General features: G+C 39.9%; 1 protein-coding gene across 1 annotated transcript; it reads right to left on the bottom strand.

Annotated features, from left to right (window-relative positions):
- Positions 1–2,661: 2,661 nt before the first annotated feature.
- DHRS7 (dehydrogenase/reductase 7) lies at positions 2,662–19,872 on the bottom strand. Its single transcript, XM_070418923.1, has 7 exons — positions 19,699–19,872; positions 13,375–13,527; positions 10,918–11,024; positions 9,755–9,994; positions 7,147–7,269; positions 5,734–5,949; positions 2,662–2,897 (listed from the first exon to the last, which is right to left on the bottom strand). The coding sequence occupies exons 1-7, from the start codon at positions 19,829–19,831 to the stop codon at positions 2,850–2,852; spliced, it is 1,020 nt and encodes a 339-aa protein (XP_070275024.1). The 5' UTR covers positions 19,832–19,872; the 3' UTR covers positions 2,662–2,849.
- Positions 19,873–21,819: the final 1,947 nt, after the last annotated feature.

Below are 21,819 nucleotides of genomic sequence, written 5' to 3'. Positions count from 1 at the left end.
GAGAAGTTAAACACTTTTATAGCCTTGCTATGTAGTTAGAGGGATAAAAATTGGAGTCCAGAGCTCTCATAGGAAGGGAGGACTTGAGTAACTGACCACACATAGGATTGGGACCTCAAAGACTACATCCTAATTTTAAGGGTGAACAAAAAATAGATGCAGTTTGAATCTTCGCAATTCCTAAACTGGATTAAGGTGACCCTGGGTGCCTAGTGTACCTACCCACTACACAGAGCAAATATAATTCTTCTCTCAACTGACTTTTCAAGTTATTTTCATAATTTTTCAAATTTAGTACTAGACAATCTAAAATAAAGCACTTGAGGAGACAAGACAACATGATCAAAACCCAAGAAAAATGATAGTGAATATGAACATACAGGGCATCCAGTTAGTGAAGTTTTTAAGCACAGGCTTAAGTTATTACGCTTGGTACGTTTAAAGATATAAAACACAAGATTGAAAGTTTCAGCAGAGAATTAAACACTATACAGAAGAATTGGCAAGTCTCAAACTGAAAAATATATTCATCAAGTTTAAGAACCCATTGGAGATAATAATTAAGAAATGAAATGTCAGTGCAAAATAATAAACTTTTAAAAAGTCAATATGGAAACACTTGGGTTCACAGTTCTTGACTATATTTGAGAAAATGTACTTTGACAAAAATCTGCCTTTCTGTCTCGGGCTGCTGACAAAAGAGCCTGAGGAATGGAAGGGTGGGGGGAGAAGGTGGGTTACATATAGGTATTAATTACATGCTATAGAAAAACACCATGCGGATGAGTTTCTAAAAATCATTTAAATTATTTATACATCTTCTACCACTCATTGGCTGGTGTAATTAAGCAAACTGAATTCCCTTTTCCTTGATCCCTGTATTATGCTAATTTCAGTCTCTGAGTTTTCATTCATGACATTCTGGGGGCAAAGAATGCCTGACTTTCAGAAGCTCAACAAGCCCTACCAGTGGTTCTCAACCTTCTGGCCCTTTAAATACAGTTCCTCATCTTGTGACCCAACCATAAAATTATTTTCATTGCTACTTCATAACTGTAATGTTGCTACTGTTATGAATCGTAAATATCTGATATGCAGAATGGTCTTAGGTGACCCCTGTGAAAGGGTCGTTCGACCGCCAAAGGGGTCGCGACCCACAGGTTGAGAACCCCTGCAAAACGTTGGCAAGTACAATGCCAAGCACTGAAGATTCAATAACAAGTAAAACAAAACTGCCCTGGACCCCTACCACCTAAAGCCTCTTTTGGTATAAATGCCACCCTTGAAAGGCTTAGTGCAAGTCACACCTTCTGTGTAGTTTCCACACTAATCTATCCACACATTTCTCCCTTTTCTGAACTTTGCACTATAGTCTGTACCATGCCACATGTTATTTTGTACCATTCTAGAATTGTTCCACAATCTGTATTTTTGTTTTTACCCCAGATGCAGTGTTATTAATCCTAATTTCCATCATGTTTATTACATTTTATCCCCATACTACACCCCCCATTCCTCTCCCCATCCTAAGCAATCATTGTAATACATCTAATGTTTATCTTTTCTTTGTATGTTTTCTTGCAAAATGAGCACTACCTTCTATGCACATCAATTTGTGTATAAATATACTTGTGTTCCTTCTTCACTCATCACCATGTTTCTAGGACATATCCATGTTGCTGTGTCCATTTATTCCATTGCTTTTCCTTGCTGTACCCCATGGTGTACCTCCATCGTCCCCCTTTCCCAAGGATAGCCACCAGGGTGGCCTCAAACTTCCTCAACAACTATTCTACAGTTACTTTATGTATGTTACCATGGCTATAGCTAAACTGTGAACTGCTTATAAAGAAGAACCATGATTTTCTCCTGTTACACCCCCCTTTTGACAGTAGATAGTTAAGGAATATTTGTTGATTTTCTATTGTGGCCTATGCATGTTATCTACTGTAAGGTGCTAAAGATTAAAGTAAAATTAATTATAGAGTAAGGGGTTACCAATGGATTCTTCCTGGAGTTTAATCTTGACTTTACCCCTTACTAGCCCTGGGACCTTGGGAAGGTAATACCGACTTGCTTTGGGCATGTTCTTTCTTCCTCTACAAAGGAAGATAATACCACCTGCTTTAGTGTACTTTCATGAGGAATAAATGAATTAATACAAAGCACCTCAGCCCTGGCCCGTTTTGCTCAGTGGGTGGAGCGTCAGCCTGCAGACTTAAGAGTCCCGGGTTCGATTCTGGTCAAGGGCACATGCCGGGTTGCAGGCTCGATCCCCAGAAGGGGGTGTGCGGGAGGCATCCGATCCATGATCCTCTCTCATCATTGATGTTTCTATCCCTCTCCCTTCCTCTCTGAAATCAATAAAAATATATTTTTTAAAAAGCACCCCATACAGCAAATAGCATATAACAGGTGTTCAATAAATCATGGCTGCTAGGAATCCTAATTCATGTCAATTTTTCTAAGGGAGTGTAAGCGCCTTGGTGGCAGGACCATTTAGGTATTTCTTCACATATGCTCATTACCTAGCACTCAGCTTCATGAAATAGTCCCTACATTTACATTAATGGATTTCTATAATTCTTTGATTAGCATTCCACTAACCTAGATTTTAAGCATAAATGCCAGAGTATGTTAAAATGCTCTCTTATCCAAGAATGTAGTACGTATTACCATCTTTATTGCAAGTGTCATAGTAATCTTTTATTTGTTGTTTATTACATGTTGAAAGGGAAGTTGTATGTATTAAGAAGTAAAATCACAAGTTAGTCTTCTGTGCACAAGAAAATGGCTGTTTTCATGGTTTCCATTTCTCCCTCCAGTGGCTTGAAAATGCAAGTACTCTGTCAGTCATGTTTTGTCTTCCAGATTTTAAAATAAGAAGCATCTGCATCCTGAAACAAAGTGACAGCAACATGAGTCAGTGCCACCTTGAATTTACCCCCGTTTTTGACAATTCCTTCTGTTTTAAGGAGCTCTATAGTTATGATTCACTGTTGAGAATCCTTATAAAACCTGAGCAAATGCTTAAATTAGAATAAAAATCATAGCTAAAATTCTAGATCTAGAAAATGGACTTAGCATCATTATCTCCTCTATCACTGGTAAGCATCTGCTCATGCCATTTTGTGAAATCTCTATTATTACTCCTCTAGAGTAGCATACCTACACTGACTTGTCTTAATAATGACAAAGAATCGGAATATTTAGAATAGGAATATTTGAGAGATGACTCTAAAATGTTTTGTGAACTTTTAGTTATATTGCTTAAAATAGAAAACAAAGCAACTCATTCATCCCTAAGGATGTAACATTTCATTTGGGAAGATACGCATTTACCACTTCCAAGAACTTGCACTAAGACAAAAAAATAAAACACAGAATTCAATGCAGCTATTGTTCTTGATTTCTTAAAATAATAAAAATTCATCAAAGTTACAGACATAGTGTTCCTAGCCTCAAGGACAGAAACAAATTCAAGTACTACTGCCAACTACATTTAATTTGGAATAAAGCTATATTAGCATTCTCTTAACTTAGATACTTATAAACAAATCAAAGTAAGGAGATGGATATATGTAATAGAAAATAATGTGGAGGAAAGAAGCAGGGAGGAGAGAATTGAGGAAAAAAGTGAGAAACAATTTTTTAGTTCCCATGGTTTTGTGTAAAGAATGAGGTATGATATCTCAGAAATGGTACTGGGAAACAAAATGATGTCCAGTTTATCCTTAAAAAGTAATAAAGCAATAAGACCATGTAATAAACAATATATTAAAGACAGTGGTAGGAAGAGAAAGGCCATTACCGTTAGCAAAGGTTAGATGTAATCAAATGCTAGATATACTGAGTGATGTTTATATTTATAGTTAGATATTGTGTAAATAAAACAACATAACATCTGCTACAGTAGGACTGAAACTCTAGCCCCTGGTCCTTCTCTTCCCTCTGAAACAACTATTTCTATAACTTATTATCTCACTGGCCTCTTATTTAACTCTTTGATCTTCACTATCTATTAGCTCAGTATCCCTGTACCATCAAAATGAAAGCATTAACAGCTAATCCTTAGTAAGTATAACACTCCACATGTGTTTTAAGAGTTTTCCACATACTAACTCATTCAATCTCAATGACAATCCTATGACTAGATGCTACTGTCATCAGTGATCTCGTTTTGTAGATGGGGATATTCATTAACAGAGAAGTAACTTGCCCGAGATCTTGGGACAGTAGGGTAGCCTGGCACCAGGATGCCGTCACCTCTAGTAAGATAGCCTTTCCCTCTGGATTCTTATCCATCAGTGGGCACAGTACCACTCTAGCAGCTGTACTCCATAAAACTTAGATGTTATCTTTGATGAAGCTCTACCTTTAGACCCATCTTACACCACCAAGCCCCAACATTACCAAAATACTTATAAACGATGTGGCCCAAAGAAAACTGGTCCAAAATACAAGTTGGTAGAAAATGTGTAACTCCTCCTCCCACCCCCCTCACCTTTATGGTTTTTCAAAAGCTCCAGAGAGGTTAGTACAGTATGGAAGTTTTATAACCTTAAGTCTTTTTAAGCATTTTTTAAAGCATTTTTGCTTTTTTTTACTAATTCATTTTTACTATGCTGCAAAAAGTTGAAGTAAAATAAATATATGGCAATTCATGGATTGCTTAAATAGTGGTAGCAATGATACATATGGTATGATCCCATTTTAGAATTCTCTTTATATATCAATCCCTACTAAATTCTTTCTTTAAAAAAGTAGTATCACTGAAAGACATACTTCATCAATAAAACCATCCTTCCCTGACCAGTTTGGCTCAATTGATAGAGCGTCAGCCTGAGGACTGAAGGGTCCCAGGTTCGATTCCGGTCAAGGGCATGTACCATGGTTGCGAGCACATCCCCAGTAGGGGGTGTGCAGGAGGCAGCTGATGGATGTTTCTCTCTCATGGATGTTTCTAACTCTCTATCCCTCTCCCTTCCTCTCTGTAAAAAACCAATAAAATATATTTTAAGAAAACCAAAAAAACAAAACCATCCACAGAAATAACCTTTCTTTGTATAATCATATCTATAATTTTTGGCGTAACTCCTTACATTTCCTGTGCTGTTTATATATTAAACTCTTTTGATGGTCACAATTTTCTCAGAAGCAGTTCATAATATTCCGCACTTTTCTAAAAGAATGACTGTTGAAAAATGAGTGATCAGCATATTTTCTTAGACATGGACATAGGCACAGCTCAGATGTGCAGAGTGCTTCTGGATCAAGTCAAAGGAACCAGCACTACCCAGCGAGAGTGCATCAGTTTTAACAGCACAGTAACTGGTAAGCACTGGGCAAAGTTCACGTGGTCCTGGGGAGAAATAAGAGGGGAGGCCAGATATCAACCCATGGAGGGGACACCAGAGCTGAGACTTATAGGATGAGTAAGAGTTTGTGAGGAGAAAGCGCGTTTGGCACATAGACTGGTCAAACAATGAGTGTAGAAGCAAAAATGGCAATCTCTGATTTGATTTTAACCTTGTAGAAAACTTTTTTCTCCAAGACCAGTAGTAATTTATAATAAACCAACAGATATGCATGGGGCATAGAATATGTCTAGTATCTTTTGTATTGATATCATGAGATTAGTGCAGAGTTAGTAAGAAAAGTTTTTAAGCACTAGAAAATTTCATACTTTCCTAAAGATTGGTATGCATTAAAAAATTTATAAATTGTTCTTACCAGACCCTTCTTAAAGTTCTCAATCCTTTTCTTCCCTAATTTGTTTGTTACCCACAAGGCCCAGGTTGGCATATACTGCCACAAATACGCCATTGCCAAAAAAGGTTGATCCGAAATCCAAACTTCTTTCAAGTCATTGGCCATGCAGATTAACATCAGCCGCACGCACCGACTGGTTGCCATCTTGTAGGACTGGTCTGCATCACTATGCATAGCCTAAGAAATATTTTAAAAATTAAGTGAATGGTGAGTATTTATCCAAGGTATTTCACAGAACTTTTAAGCTAGAAAGGACCCAGAAGTCATCTAGTTGACTTTTCAATGTGACCTCATACCTCTTCAGACCCCAGTGGATATTAATAGGTGTCTATAATATTCCCAAAAGCCTAACAGGAAACACACACTTACCAGATAAGATTGTACAGGCTAACTAAAAGATGAAGGTTCTTGGCTTTTAATTACAATTGTGTCATCTTAATGTACTTAATGATAATTATATATCACTTTAGTAATAAAAATCTTTAAGCAAATTAACACATACATTAACAAATGGAAGTCTATAAAACATAGAGTCCATGGGGGTAAAACAGAGCAAAAAGATAAAAGTGGTTTCTTGGTAGTGAACAAATCTGGCACTGCTCATCTAGTTAACCCACTACCATTCTATCAATAAACAAACTGAGGCCCAGAAAGGTAGCAATTCATCCGTGCTCACACAGATCATTACAATAACCAGGTCTACATGCCAAGTCCCTTGATTCCTATAATTGGGTGATTATTCTATTTTACCTTAGAGCCTCCACAAAAAATGTGAAAATATAAATTATATCTGTTAACATTTACATAGAAGCATATACAGACTTATGTCTCAGTAGAAATAGATCTTAATGAAGAAGGAAAATGTCATGGTTTTTAGAGGGATTTGGGTATTATTGAGTGACACTGGATTCTTCCTGAGACGTGTGCTATTCATTTGGTAAATCACTTGTGATGTGTAATCTGAGCTGAGGAAAACACAGACTTGGGTGAGGCTAAAATAAAATTATCAAAAGTGTTTTTCTAAGCTCCTTCACTGGGATTTCTCTTTAAAAGCCCAGTCAGGTTAATATGCTGAAATTCAGCCACACAGAACCTCTCAGTGTTGCTATAATTTATGAATTTATAGAAACTGGGTTTTTTAAATCACATAATAGTGGGTCACTTACCAGTACTATCTCAGCAATTTCTTTAGCCTTTATTAAAACTGGCTGCTAAAACACTATCAGCTAACCTTAACAATTTTCCTAATGCTATGAGTTAAGGTTTATAAATAAGTCATAAGCAGTTCTAACATGAAAACCTGAGGCACAGTGATACAAAACCTACATATGACTATGAAACCATTCAAATTATACCCCAACGAGAAAAGTTTACCTGTGTGGTATCATTACGTAGGGAGTTCTTCACAATATTTGATTGCACTGGTCCTGGGTAAATGTTAGAAACTACTATACCTGGGTACGTGGCAAGTTCGGTTCGGAGGCCATTAAAAAAACCCTAATATAAAATAAAGCATATAAAATAAATACAGACATATCTCATGAAATTACTTGTCTTTGACTATGAAGGACAATAAGCAGCACATTATAAAATATGTTCTGAAATGCCTGAATAAAGCACAGGAAATGTAATTGTGCAATCTTATTAGCCATTTTTAACCTTAAGACTGGAGGCAATCAAGAATAGCATTCTCAGCTCTTTCTGGGTATGAGTGGCTCACCTGTTTGGAAGTGGTGGATCATGCCATCAGTGATTTTTAGGGTAGGCAAGCACTGGATAGGTGAAAAATGTCCCCTGGAGATTCTGATACACCCTCCTTAGACCAGTCCCCATGTCCCCACTCCAAAAGGGGTGCATGTTTTCCACTGAAAATCACTCAGATTTTGTTTCTTTTTACCCCTCAAGGTGGTTTAAGGTGCCCATATTGGGGCAAGAGGGAGTGAGAAGGATTAGTACTTAACAAACTCTCAAGGAAAAATTCAACTTTTTCTATTTATTACTAGTTTAACAGACAATTAATTTCAGCCAACATCCATCTTTTCTGGGTGGTAAAGACCCTCTAGAACAGCGGTTCTCAACCTGTGGGTCGTGACCCCTTTGGCAACTGAATGACCCTTTCACAGGGGTCGCCTAAGACCATCCTGCATATCAGATATTTACATTACAATTCATAACAGTAGCAACATTACAGTTATGAAGTAGCAACAAAAATAATTTTATGGTTGGGGGTCACAACATGAGGAACTGTATTTAAAGGGCCAGAAGGTTGAGAACCACTGCTCTAGACTTAAAGATACTGGCCATTTCTAACCCAAACAGGGAGTAAACATCTTTCCCTAATCTCTTTTCCTAATTTAGGAAACGGTCCAAGACTAGAAGCTGAGTTAACTACTGAAAAGCCTAAACAGCTAACCCAGGGTACATTTACCTGTGATCCAACAACATTAAATAGTTTTACCAACCCTTAATGCTGACCTCTAACAAATAGGGCCTGTGAGGATCCATGCTGTCAGAGACACACACAGTGCCTAACTCAGATGGACAGGGAAAAAGGCTAAGTGAACTCCCAACCCCTTAGCTTTCCGCCCCACTTTAGCAAAGAGGAGAGAGGAAAGACACCATGAGAGCCAACACATCAAACATCAGCACCTCTCCTTGTTTGAAATCACATCTAGTATAGCGTGTGAACGTTTCATTGATAAACAAGTTCACTCTACAGCTTGCTGGGCATCGGGGAAGGAAACATTCTCTTCAAAGAGCTTTCTGGTTTCAGAGTTCAGCTACTGGTATAAGCAACTAGTCTCAATCTGCCATATGCTGTCAGAGCATCAAATCCAGTAACAAAACAGTGAGTCTTGGAGGACAGGCCAGACACCTCATATTATCTGACTGAAAACATCCTGCATGTCTTATGAGATACTTGGTGCCAAACAGATGGTGTAGCTGCTTTCCCTCATCTACCAGCCCGAGACTTGCCCAACTGCTCTGCAGGAAGTGACTGATACCTAATAGTGCCAGATATGAGGAAATCATCAGTGTAGCTTTCCATTTCATCACTCTCTTCAACTGTCTACTTTTCACAACAGAAAGGACGTCCTAAGGAACTAAAGCTTCAAATTTTCATGAAGCTAATGATCAGTCAGCTATTCATCTCATTATTCCAACAGTGAAACATCCTATGTAAACTGACCTTCAACAGCATTAATTATAAATTGTGTGTCTCCTTTAATCATTCTTCTCCTCTTGGCTTTATGATCTAATTTGTTCCATGTTGCAGTTTAATAACATTTCTTCATATCCACTCTCAGCCAGCATTAAAAATTCATATGTTTCTAATATTCACATCTCATAAGTTAAGCAAACCAAACCAAGCTTTTCTCCTAGCCTCTGCCTTGACTAGATTTTCTTCTTCCAATGCACCCAGGGTAAATTGAGTCAAAGCTAAACCCAGCAAGGGATATGAAGATCAAGGCTAAACATCTAGTGGGTAGTTCCTATTTCTGACATGCTTATATATATATTTAGACCAGGTAAGATAAACCCCACCTAAAAGGGGAAAGGAAAAATAAGTCACAGAAATGGGGAGGAAAACTACATCCTGAAGTATGTAAAGAAGTGAGGAGTAGACCCCAAATTTGCCAAGAAGATATGGTAGAAATGAAGAGAAGGGGAAGGGTGACATATTGACTAGACTATAATTCTTGAGGGCAGGGACCATAGCTCATCTTTATATTCCCAAGATTTGTTGGCAGTGTATAACACAATGTAGGTACTCAATACATGTTTGTTGAATTACAAAGAGGCATGTGAGGCTCAAGTCTTTTTTAGCATTTTCTGGGAATGTCATCTATCAAAGGTCTCCTTGGGGTTCTCTCTGTCTCTCCACATCACTGCCCAGTTCCAATGACCTCTTACAGCGATGGCCATATACCCCCATGTACATTCAGGTCAGTTCTATCAAAGTTTGTTTGAGCAGACTTACCCGAAGAGCATGTTTGCTTGCACAATATCCACTGGAAAGGGGCGCAGCCATGATACCCATAACGCTATTCACAGTTACAATCTTTCCTTGCTTCCTCTCGATCATGTGAGGCAGAACACACTTTGTCAAGGACACAGTTCCTAAGTAGTTAAGCTCTATTAGCTCCTTGTAGACATCCATGCTGGCTTCCACACATAGAGAACGCTGGGATCTTCCACCATTGTTGACCAGAATGTCGATCTAGACAATACAATTAGAAAAGAGGCACTTTGGTGATGACCTGTTGATGGATGGATGGAATCCCCCCTAGGGGTGGTTACTTAGACTGATAACTTGAAGAATCACTGGAAAAGACTGGTGTATTTTCAGAGTCAGTAATAAAAATATAAAATAAAAATTAGAATTCATCCATGGAATTAAATTTCTATTTTAGGTGACTCTTTATGGAAAGTAGTGTCATAAAAATAAAAGGTGCCCTGACCAGTTTGGCTCAGTGGCTAGAGCGTTGGCCTGTGGACTGAAGAGTCCCAGGTTCAATTCCGGTCAAGGACATGTACCTTGGTTGCGGGCACATCCCCAGTAGGGGGTGTGCAGGAGGCAGCTGATGGATGTTTCTCTCTCATTGATGTTTCTAACTCTGTATCCCTCTCCCTTCCTCTCTGTAAAAAATCAATAAAATATATTTTTTTAAAAATCCCTGACCATTTTGGCTCAGTGGCTAGAGCGTCGGCCTGTGGACTGAAGAGTCCCAGGTTCAATTCTGGTCAAGGGCATGTACCTTGGTTGCAGGTACATCCCCAGCAGGGGGTATGCAGGAGGCAGCTGATCGATGTTTCTCTCTCATGGATGTTTCTAACTATCCCTCTCCCTCTCTGTAAAAAATCAATAAAATACATTTTTTTAAAATAAAAAATAAAAAATAAATAAAAGGCACTGAATTTTTAGTTTCTTTTGTTCTACAAGGAGGAGTTAATACTTGTTAAGGTATGAAAAGTACTAATTTCACAAAGCCAACAACTCAGAGATTAAAAAGCCCAACTCATGGGTCTTGATCTCACTGCATGGACCCATTTGCCTAAAGCCCTTTTAATGAAAGCACCACAAATGGGAATCTCTTTGCAGCTACTTCAAAGCAAAACATGTCAATTCAAAATGCTACTTACTTTACCAAACTCCTGCAGAACCGCTTTGGTCGCCACTTCATGTGAACTTATGTCAGCCAGGTCAAAGGGCAAAACAAGTATGTCTTTTCCTTTTAAATTGCCATTCTCTAAATAAAGACACTAAAAATTAGCGTGGAAGTCATGCAACAGTTCAATCAAGCTCTTTGCTACTTGCATTAACACCCATCCTACAACCAGACTTGGCAACAAACTCATTTCTGAGTGGTTCTGCGGAAGAGTTTCTCAGTGATCAGGAAGAGGACTGGTGGTAATGTGGCAACATCTTATCGGATAAAAGCTAGCTGGGTACACAGGAAATAGAATAGCTCTCCTCAACTTGTATATAAACAGTCTAATGTTGGAACAGACTCTAGAAGAAGTCAAGACAGTACTACATGCTAAAAATAAAAATTGCGAGGGCCAGGTCCATGTGGCTCAGCAGTTGAGTGTTGACCTATGAACCAGGAGGTGATGGTTCAATTCCAGGTCAGGGCACATGCCTGGGTTTTGGCCTCGATCCCCAGGAGAGGGTGTGCAGGAGGCAGCCAATCAGTGATTCTCTCTCTTCACTGATGTTTCTATCTCTCCCTCTCCCTTCCTTTCTGAAATCAACAAAATTTTAGAAAAATTTTGGGAGCAATTTCTTTAAAGTACAGAGGCACTTTTGTTTTATGAAAAGTTCACAAAGTTAGTTGCTCTTTTACACACATTGAAAAACAAAGTTTATGCTTAAGATCAGGAAGAAGCTCAGAGCCCTCTGGTGACATGACACATAAAAGCTTCCTTCCAGAGGCTAAGGATCCCAGGAGGCACACAAGGAAAAATACATAATCCTGGAATTTCTAACCAGGAAACATGTTGGACTGTAGAGCCCTTTCTATTTCTGTTCATCAAAAACAATTATTTTTCTTGTGAACTCTAACCTTGGAATACAATAAGTAGTGCCAGTAAGAAAAAACAAGCAAGTAGAGAGATATGTAAAAGCTTTATGGGCGCCGAAACCGGTTTGGCTCAGTGGATAGAGCGTCAGCCTGCGGACTCAAGGGTCCCAGGTTTGATTCCGGTCAAGGGCATGTACCTGGGTTGCGGGCACATCCCCAGTAAGAGATGTGCAGGAGGCAGCTGATCGATGTTTCTCTCTCATCGATGTTTCTAACTCTCTATCCCTCTCTCTTCCTCTCTGTAAAAAATCAATAAAATATATTTAAAAAAAAAAAAAGCTTTATGGGCAAAGGAGTAAATTGTAAAACATTAACTATTTTAAAAGAAAGAGAAAAGTTTGCACCAGTTGTCTGACAGATAAAAGGAAAACAATCAGCTTCATTCCAACTAAGAAATGCTGATATGATTCATTTTTGCCAGTACAGGAACTGCAGGTCTGGACAGTGGAAGAGCAACTATCATAAGAAATGGCCCAGCCCTGGCAGATTTTTCCCAGTGGGTAGAGCACTGACTGTACACCAAAGGGTCACAGGTTCAATTCCTGGTCAAGGACACATACCTGGGTTGCAGGTTCACTTCCCAGCTCCAGACAGTGCGCATGTGAGAGGCAACCAATCAATGTGTGCCTCTCACATCGATGTTCCTCCCCCCCTCCCTCGCTTTCACTTTCAAAATCAATAGAAAAAATAAACTCAGGTGAGGATTAACAGACAAAACAAACAACAAAAGCAAAGAAAGAAATGGCCCAGGGCAGAAACACCAGAGGCCTTTGAACTCAGTGTCCTGAAACGGCCCTAGTAGATTTTGCAACTGACTCATTTCTGGGTGGTTAGTTCCATCAGCAAAGTGAAAGAAAGGTTTCTAAAGAATGATAGGTAGATGACCAAAAAAATGGTCTGCTGGAAAATTCAAAATTATTTCAGTTTAGATACAAAGTGTCCATGAGAAATTATAACTTTATTACTTAAGGCTGCTTTCAATGTGAACATAACTACGTTAAAACACAAACAAAAATAAATATTGTTGCAACATATAGCAATATGAAAAATATTGTCTCAAGTTGCATTTTTTAAACTTCATCCTTTATAACAAAAATTTTATATCATCCTATATGACTTCAATATCTGACATTTTAGCAGAATGTGTCAGGATCCTTTCTAATTAAATTTCTGTGCTTAACATGTGTGTCATACATAAGAACTATTCCTTCTTTAAGTCAAAAATATAAGACATTTATGTGATTTCTAAAAATCCATCAACATTTGAGAGAACTGGTGGTCACTCCCTAATGCCAAGAGGCAATGCAAAAAAAAGTAGAAAGGCAGCAGAAAAAGGGAAGAAAAAGACAAGGGCAGCTAATTAAGAGATGCCAAAAGGAAGAGGATTTGGGTCAAAACACTTGGAGCATTTGGAACCAGAGTATACTGCCCAGGAAAATCCCAGTCTTACTGCTGAAATTCCCCGAACTGTATTTGATTTTGGATTCTGATTTATTGCTGTTTCAGATTTACTTACCAAGGCATCTTCTTTTCACCCTTTCCAGCTCATGCTCTCTCCTGGCAGAGAGCACCAGAGAAACTCCTAGTTTCGACAGCTGGTAAGCCAGCTCCTCACCAATACCACTGGATGCGCCAGTCACCCACACCACCATGTCCGTCAGCTCCCATTCTATTGAGAAAGGAGTAAGGAGTGAGGGGAGAAAATAAGCTATGGATTACACGAATATCCAGAGATTATCCCCCCAAAGAAGTATTTTAAATAATATCCCTAATCATGAACATATAATATGTGGAACTTAAAAATTTTAAATATTGTTTATGGCCTTGATATTATGGTGAGAGTCTCACAGATGTATACTTCTCCCCACACTCAAGTTGTTTGTAAAACTATGTGCATTTTTTAAAAAATATGTTTTTATTGATTTCAGGGAGAGGGAGAGATAGAAGCATCAATGATGAGAGAGAATCATGGATCGACTGCCTCCTGCACACCCGCTACTGGGATCGAGCCTGCAACCTGAGCTTGTGCCGTGACTGGGAATTGAACCGTGACCTCCTGGTTCATGGATCGAGGCTCAACCACTGAGCCACACCAACTGGGCTATGTGAACTTTTATATGATTATCATACCTAAATAAAGTGATTTTTAATTTTTTTATTAAATATCCTAAGAAAACAACTCCTATGCAATTAAAAAAAACATGAATATAAATCATATTGGTAACAGTTATCAATTCTTTTATTTTGTGTATTCAGACTCTTGGGTGAGTTTTCCAAACTTTACTTCAAGGTAAACCTTATAACTCCATGGTCTGACTTCAAGGCTCTACTCATCTATGTATTTGATGGAGAAAAAGTAAGGCTAAGTAAATAGGAAGTCTGCCTAGACTCACTTACTCACTTTCCTTCTCCATAAAACGAGGGATTCAGATTAAGATGATTACTAAAGGTCCTATCCAGTTGTCAATTCTATTATTCTAATTTCTTGCAATGGAGGTATTGATAATGAATCTGAATATGCTAAGTCCTACTCCATGGTATGGTATGGCGAAACCACCCTGGACTTTGAAAGTCATACGTTCCCCTCTGTCAATCATATCTGATGCCTATCAAGTAAAGGTTATTTTGTAAAAATATTCCCCCAAATGCCTGCGCTTTCATCTTAGGAGAAGCCAGTGGTTCACTCACTATGAAATGCATGACAGCGAGATGAAATGCTATACTCTGCTTGCCCAATCATGTTCTCATTAAATAAAAATGTTACAATAATAAAGCAATGATGAGTGATTTATCCTTTTGTCCAATAAAAAAAAACTTGTTTACAATGAAGGAGATGAGAGCCTTGTCTCTCTGAAAGTGTCGAGTCACTGTGATGCAACATTCCCGTGTGCCTTACTCATCAAAATGTGTTATTTATTTAAAAAATAGTTAAGCCAGGAATCACTTAACATGTGCATTTCTGGTTTTCTATTAGAAACATTAAAAATCAGGAAGCTAGTTTACTATTTTCATCAAGCAATTCTACAGCCTGCTAGGTTGACAGTCTGAGCTCCAGAAACTGCCAGGGTTCAAATCCCAGCTCCACCACACACAACAGCGAAATGCTCCTGTGTGAGAACTCGGAACCTTCATTTTCTACAACTGGAAAATGGGATTAATAATAAGAACTCCTCCACTGAACTGTTGAGAGGAATGAGTTAAAACCTATAGTGTTCTCAGAGCAGTGTGTGACTCATACCCAGTGCTTAATCAAATGTCCATTATAATCACTGCTAAAAGTCTTTAAAAAAATAGATGTTTTAAAACCAAAACATAAGATATTCACTCAGTAACTTGTGTGTCCCAATTTCTCCAGCCAGGGGCCATGGGATTACTAACTGTAACCGCTTACCATTTTGTTCATTACTTCCTATGTGTTTGCATTACCTTATTAAAATCCTCAGAAGAAACTTATGAAGTAAGAATTATCTCAATTTTATAAAAAAGGAAACTGAGGTTTACAGAAATTAATTTACCGCATTGGACTACAAACTCCCTTAAGGCTGAGACCCTATCTGCCTTGTTCCTTGCTAGGTCCTCAGTGCCTAGCACACTGTAACATCAATAACCGTAGAGCAAACACCCAAGAGCCCTAGCAGAGCTGGGAGATGAGCCCAGGTACATCTAGCTCCGAAGTCCACACTCTGACCACTAGACTATGGTGCCCGCATTTTAATATAACCAATGATTTACAACCCAACTGTTTTTCAGCCATTCAAGAAAAAGCAACTTGTCCTCAGGAAAGTGGTTTCACGTAAATATCTGAACTGAGGATGGAAACATCCCAAATACCATGTCTAGCCTACAATACTTTCCCATCATATAATATGCTTTCCTGGAAAGGCACAACTGAGCCACCTCCTAAAGGACTTTCTCGGGAATATAAAAATGTCTAATTCAGATAGTCATTTATCCATTCATCGACTACTGATTGTCCCAACGTTCTGCAATTCTCAGACTCTAGGGTAAATATAGTTTGTTTATAATAACTATTTACTAATTAGCATAGGACTAACAAAGATTTTATTTTACTCCAATATTCAAATATTATTGAAATCCAATGATTTACTTTAGTCCACCTGCAGTTCTGGAACCTTCCTGACGAAGAAAATCTTTTTTTAGCACTAACTTTTATTTGCCAATTCCACAGAATCTGGCATACACAGCGGTCTCCCTAAAAAGCCTCTGAAAGCAGATTCTCGAAATTGGAAGGAAACTTACAGTTCACCCCCAAACCCAGTTTGCGAATTCTCTCCCCAGGTTGGCCAGTCTCAACTTCATTCCCTCACAGGATGAGGAAGCTAGTTACCTCCGAGGCATTTGCTCCTTGTTTGGACCAGTCTAATCATTCAAGGAGTTCAAGGATTCTAACAGTGATGTGATGATATACCTTTAACTTCTACCCGCCAGCACCTGACGCCTTGAGGCATCGGAAAGAATAACTCAAGCCTGTCTTGCACATGACAATCCCTCATTTCTTTGAAGTCAGCTGTTATGTCCTCCTTAAGTCCTCTCCTCTTGCTTCTCTAAGGCTACAGAATACATAAACACCTCCAATTTCTGCTACCCTCCCTCAGATGACATGGCATCAGGTTACCTCACTCTTCCGCTCACACCCCTCAGCACAAGCTCTAGTTGGTCAACGTCCCGCTCTATTGAAAGGAGCTGACCAGAGCAGGACACAGGATTCCCCCGGGGGGTCTGTACAGTTCAGAGCAGGGTAAGATGACTAAATTGCTTCGGTTGTTCCCCAGAAGACAGGCTGTGCGAGGGCCTGGACAGTGGCTGGAGCAGTCATCGCTGGATCCCCAGTGCCCAGCACAGAGGCTGACACGGATTATAGAAGACATCTGTTGTTGTTTGCAGTTTGTTGCTTCAAGACACTAAATATCTCCCGGGCTTGCCTAATTTTTCTGGCATTCAGTTCACAGTTGACTCATATTTAGGTTACTGTCAACTAAAACCTGAGTTTTCCCCACATGTGCTGCTGCTGAGACTTTCTCTACTCTGGACTTGTGCCATAGATTTTTCCCTGGACTAAGGTGCAGTATCTAAAATTAGTCACCCTTAAATGTCATCATGAGAGAGATATGCCTGGAAATGCAGAGAATTTCTCTAGAAGGATACATAACAGGTAGGAAATGGTGGTGGCCTCCAGGGAGGCAGACTGGCTAGCTGGGGGAGGAGGCTGGGAAAGCAAGAGCTTTAGTTTTCACTGTATAACCTTTTGTATTTTTAATTTTCTATTGTGTGAGTACATTGTTTATTTTTCAAGTAACAAAAACTAACTCTCCAGAGAAGATAAGGAGGATAATTTTTTTTTCACTTTGGTCTGCCCAGTCTGAGCTGTTTTGGAACCTGAGTCTACCCCATATTCCTTTAACTTTTTTTCAGTATCACCCCTACCCCCAGGAGTCCTATAAATCATTTTTTTCTTAATAACTCCCCCATAGAATTTGAATTCCACTGATATACTACGTATCTGTTTATGTCCTGTACATAAGGAGTTCTATCAAGGTTACTCTTCAGTAAGAATAGCTAAATTTAAAAATTAAAAGTTAAACATTAACATTTAACTTTTACATCTGTATTTGCTGGATAACTTTTAATGTAATGTGTTTTCTTAGATAAATGATAATGTATCAACCTACATATGCAAATTATGTAACTATATAAGAGCAATGTAATTAAAATCCTCCAAAATTGTTATTTTTCCACCAAAAGTAAAACACTGAAATTAAATAAATTTCTTAAAAGTTATGTTTAGTAACATTAACTTTTAACTTTTACTTGATATGTGAAAATAACTTTTAATTTAACTGACTGCTAGATATTGTCAACATTTCTCCTTTCCAATGCTTGACATAATGAGCAGTTGAATATTTTTTGTAGAATTAAGTAACAAAATATAAACTATTTTTGTGTACTTCTCAAATCCAAGTTAATTCAAAAGCATTGAGGAGCCCTAGCCAGTTTGGCTTAGTGGGTAGAGCATTGTTCTGTGGACTGAAAGGTCCCCAGTTCGAATCCAGCCAAGGGCACATGCCCAGGTTGCAGGCTCGATCCCCAGTGTGGGGTGTGCAGGAGGCAGCCCATCAATGATTCTCTCTCATCATTGATGTTTCTATCTCTCTCTCTCTCTCTCTTCCTCTCTGATATATATATATATATATGAAAGCACTGAGGATCAAACACAAACATCCACAAAGCAGCCAGTAGGCACATGCATTCCATCTGCTGAGATGGATGGAGCAAACCATCAAGAGAGAGTCTGTCAATCACAGCCATCAATTTGTCATAGTTTTGTAGCATTGCCCTTGCTATGTGTAGTGTATTTTGCATGAACTCAATAATGTCAGTTGCATATGTTTTACTCCACCCCCCAATAAAAAAGAATGAGAGAAATGAAATACTAAAGAGTAAGATTTTGTCGGGTAGGTTTTAGCTTTGGAGGGGCCCTCTAAGCTTTTTTTCGGTCCCCAAGAACCAATTTTCACCCTCACAAAAGCAATACTGCTTCCCTTCTCTCCTGGCCCCATTTTAAAAGCATAGTAGTTCTCACTTCCAAGCAAACCTATGAATCTTTTCCTACTGGAAACTTGGTCCAGGGGAACCCCACTCCCCCCAGCCCTTATGAATCCAAAGCCCAACTTTGGGCAGGTCATGAAATTTCTCTGAATATTAGTTTCCCTACCTGGAAGATAAGATTCGCAAAGCCTACTTTGTACGAGTCCTTGTAAAAAATAAAGACCACATCTGTAAAGAGCCAAGCACACTGTATTTAATGAATGTTAAGCAGGGCACAGATACCGGTGGGACATGCAGAATGCCCCCTTAGTATGCCAATAATGACCTTTCTCCAGGCAAAATGCCAATTTAGTTCTTTTCGGCTTTATACCTTTACTATTCCAGTAAGTAAGTAGGACCGAACTCTAGATTATGTGGAGAAAGAAAGGATGTTTTAACTGCTCTCACTAAAAATCAGTAACCAAAGGAGAATATAGCCTTTCAAATTCCTTACTGGGCATATTCCATGGGGATAATCACATATACTTTTCAACAGTTTCAACATGAAAAATAAATGATAGAAAGCAGTGCTGTTCTTTCTGCATCCTGAAAAAAGTTTGCCTTGAAGAATAAGTATTTCCAAACTCTATTTTCAGATTCCCCGATGACAAGAGGGGGAAGACCCAACCTTATCTGTACATCCTTTCCACCTGGTGTGAAATGTTAATCTCTGAAATGTATGTACTTCTCGCTCACTCTACCTATACAAGCAGCCCTCACGCTTCCAAGTTAAAGCACAGTTTTAAGGCTTCTCGGAGTTCTTCTCTCGGGCATGTCCTCAATTTGACCCAAATAAAAACTTTTTTCTTAAATTTATAGAGGTCCAGGTGTTCTCTTCGCTGACAATATCAAATTTTACCACTTCAAAACCCCCGGAGAGTGAAAAGTAGTGGATAAACAACTTCAGCAAGTAGATATACGCAGCTCCCGTCCGCAGAAGGGATCTCTCTCTCTCATAAAGCAGGGGGGATGCGCTCACTATTTCTCAAAGTATCCCCGGGGGGCCCGCTAACAGCTTAGGGTGCTGAGGGCGCCCGCCCAGTCCAGCCTGTCCAGCCGACCCGGAGCGAAAACAACGGGCAGACGCGCCTCCTCCTCCCCCACCCGCAGCCGCAGGAAAAGGCTGAGCCCGGCGACGCGGAAGCTCCACGGCACCAGGAGAGACGCGGAGGCAGCGCAATCTCGGCGGCACGGGGCGGCCTCGCACTGCCCAGGGGCGGCTGCGGGCCCTCACCTGGACGTCGGCCCTGCCATTCGGCCCACAGCAGGGTCAGGTCGCCATCGGCCCGCAGGAAGCGCAGCAGCTGCACCACCAACGCGAGCAGCGCGCACAGCGCCAGTAGCCAGAGCAACAAGTCCCAGCTCATCGCGGCCGCGCGCCCGGCTCCGCGGGAGAAGACGGACCGCGCCCCAGCGGCGCCGCGGCTCCGGGATCCCTGCGGCCGCCTCCCGCTCCGCCCTCGGAGTAGCGCCGCCGGGCTCCGCCCAGCCGCACCACCTCCGGGAGCGCCCCCCCCCCCGCCCCCTGCTGCGCGCGTGGGCGTGGGGTGTACCCGCACGTCGGGCCAAGAGTAGCCGGCCCGGCCGTTGCTGCGCAAGTGCTGCCTGCGTGTGCGTCCGAGAAAGGGTTGCTGTAGGAGCAAAAGGCTTGGATTTGTAATATCAAAACCGATTCTTTAGCAGTTGTTTTGAGGTCAATTTTCAGGGCTCTGGTTGTGTCCACAGGAAGACCACAAATATTTCGACCTAAGGACGCAGCCTCCTCCTTCCCCTTTTTCTTCAACTTAAATGAATCGAACAAACCATCAAATCGACCCAACCAAACCCCCATCGAATGAACACAGTCTCTGAGTTAAATTGGTCCCGTGTCAACTTAAATTTGGAAATCACGTTGCAAATGACATTTGCCTCGTTGCTGGACCAGAAAGTGCAACTTCGGCCATGACTGGCCATGAGCACTAGCGCTAGGAGCTTGGATTGGGAAGCTGGGCCAAACGCAGATGAAGTTTGTCACTGCGCAAAGCTGATTAAATCATTTACTTACCTGTGCGCACAAAGAATATGGAAGATGACTGAAATGAAAAAGTGCCCGTGATGTGGCTCAAACACAGTAATTAATTCTTTTGTAATTATTACTATTCATTAAGTATCATTATTACTTATTTATTGTTTCAATTATTATAATTTCTTAGACTTCAACCTGAAAGTCAGGGACTTTGTTTACAAACTTGTATATTCTGCACCCATAAAGTTCCCCTCGCACGTGAGAGCGATAAGAATGTTTAAATTGTGATGAATCAGAAATTGTTATATGGTGTTGGATTCCTCGAGGAAGCTGTGAGCTAGCGAAACTTTGATCTCAACTAATTGTTTACCCCAATTACAACTTGCAATAATATTGCTAGGAGTTGCCCTCATTCGTTTGTCACCTTTGCAATAGGGGTTTATATTCCTTATGAAGAATGACTTTTAAAATAAGATGCTTAAACATACCACACTGAGTGTCACGATAGTGAACAAACTCTGTTTCCTCTGAGCCTGTTTCCCTTTTTGTAAAATAGAAGGGTTGAGTTAGATTTAGTGTTCCAAGCCAGACACCATATTACGGATGGATAACTAGATTCCTATCACAAACTCCAGCTGTTGGGAGGGTGAAAGGGGAGCAGAGCTGCACGTTGCAGTTAGGGCAGTGGGAGATGGAACAGCAGGTTCAGGACTGGGAAAAACTCACCAAAAGAATATGATCTCTAATCTGTCCAGTCCTAGATATTAAGAAGTCTATGTGAGCTCTGAACGTCTAAGTCTCAAAAATGTGTCTCTGCACCCTAGCTAATTTGGCTCAGTGGAGAGAGCACCAGCCACAGACTGAAGGGTCCTGGGTTTGATTCCCATCAAGGGCTGGATCCTCGGCCCTGGATGTAGGAAGCAACCAATCAATGTGCCTCTCTCACATTAATGTTTCTCTATCTCTCCCCCTCCCTTCCATTCTCTCTAAAAATCAATGGAAATTGGGTAAGGATTAACAAAAAATTATATGTATCTTTGCTTTTTAATCTGATAACTTGTCCAGTATAAATGTCTCATTCATTCCAGTGTATGTACTTATTGTAAACTCATATACATAATTTTACGTACATGAATTTATAAGCTGTGATGGTTAATGTTATGTGTTGACTTGGCTAGGCCATGCTGTCCGGTTTTTTGGTCAAACACTTGTCTAATTGTTGTTATGAAGGTATTTTGTAGATGTGATTAACGTTTAAATTAGTAGACGTTGAAAAAGGCAAATTAGCCTCTGTAATGTGGATAGTTCTCATCCAATCAGTTGAAGGACTTAAGTAAAAAAAACAAACAA

Source organism: Myotis yumanensis, unplaced genomic scaffold (genome assembly GCF_028538775.1).
Source record: "Myotis yumanensis isolate MYYU_CA2020_CCGP unplaced genomic scaffold, mMyoYum1.0.hap1 SCAF_1, whole genome shotgun sequence".
Lineage (NCBI taxonomy): Eukaryota > Metazoa > Chordata > Mammalia > Chiroptera > Vespertilionidae > Myotis > Myotis yumanensis.
Note: the sequence above shows the minus strand (reverse complement) of the source record. Positions and strands in the feature narration are given on the sequence as shown.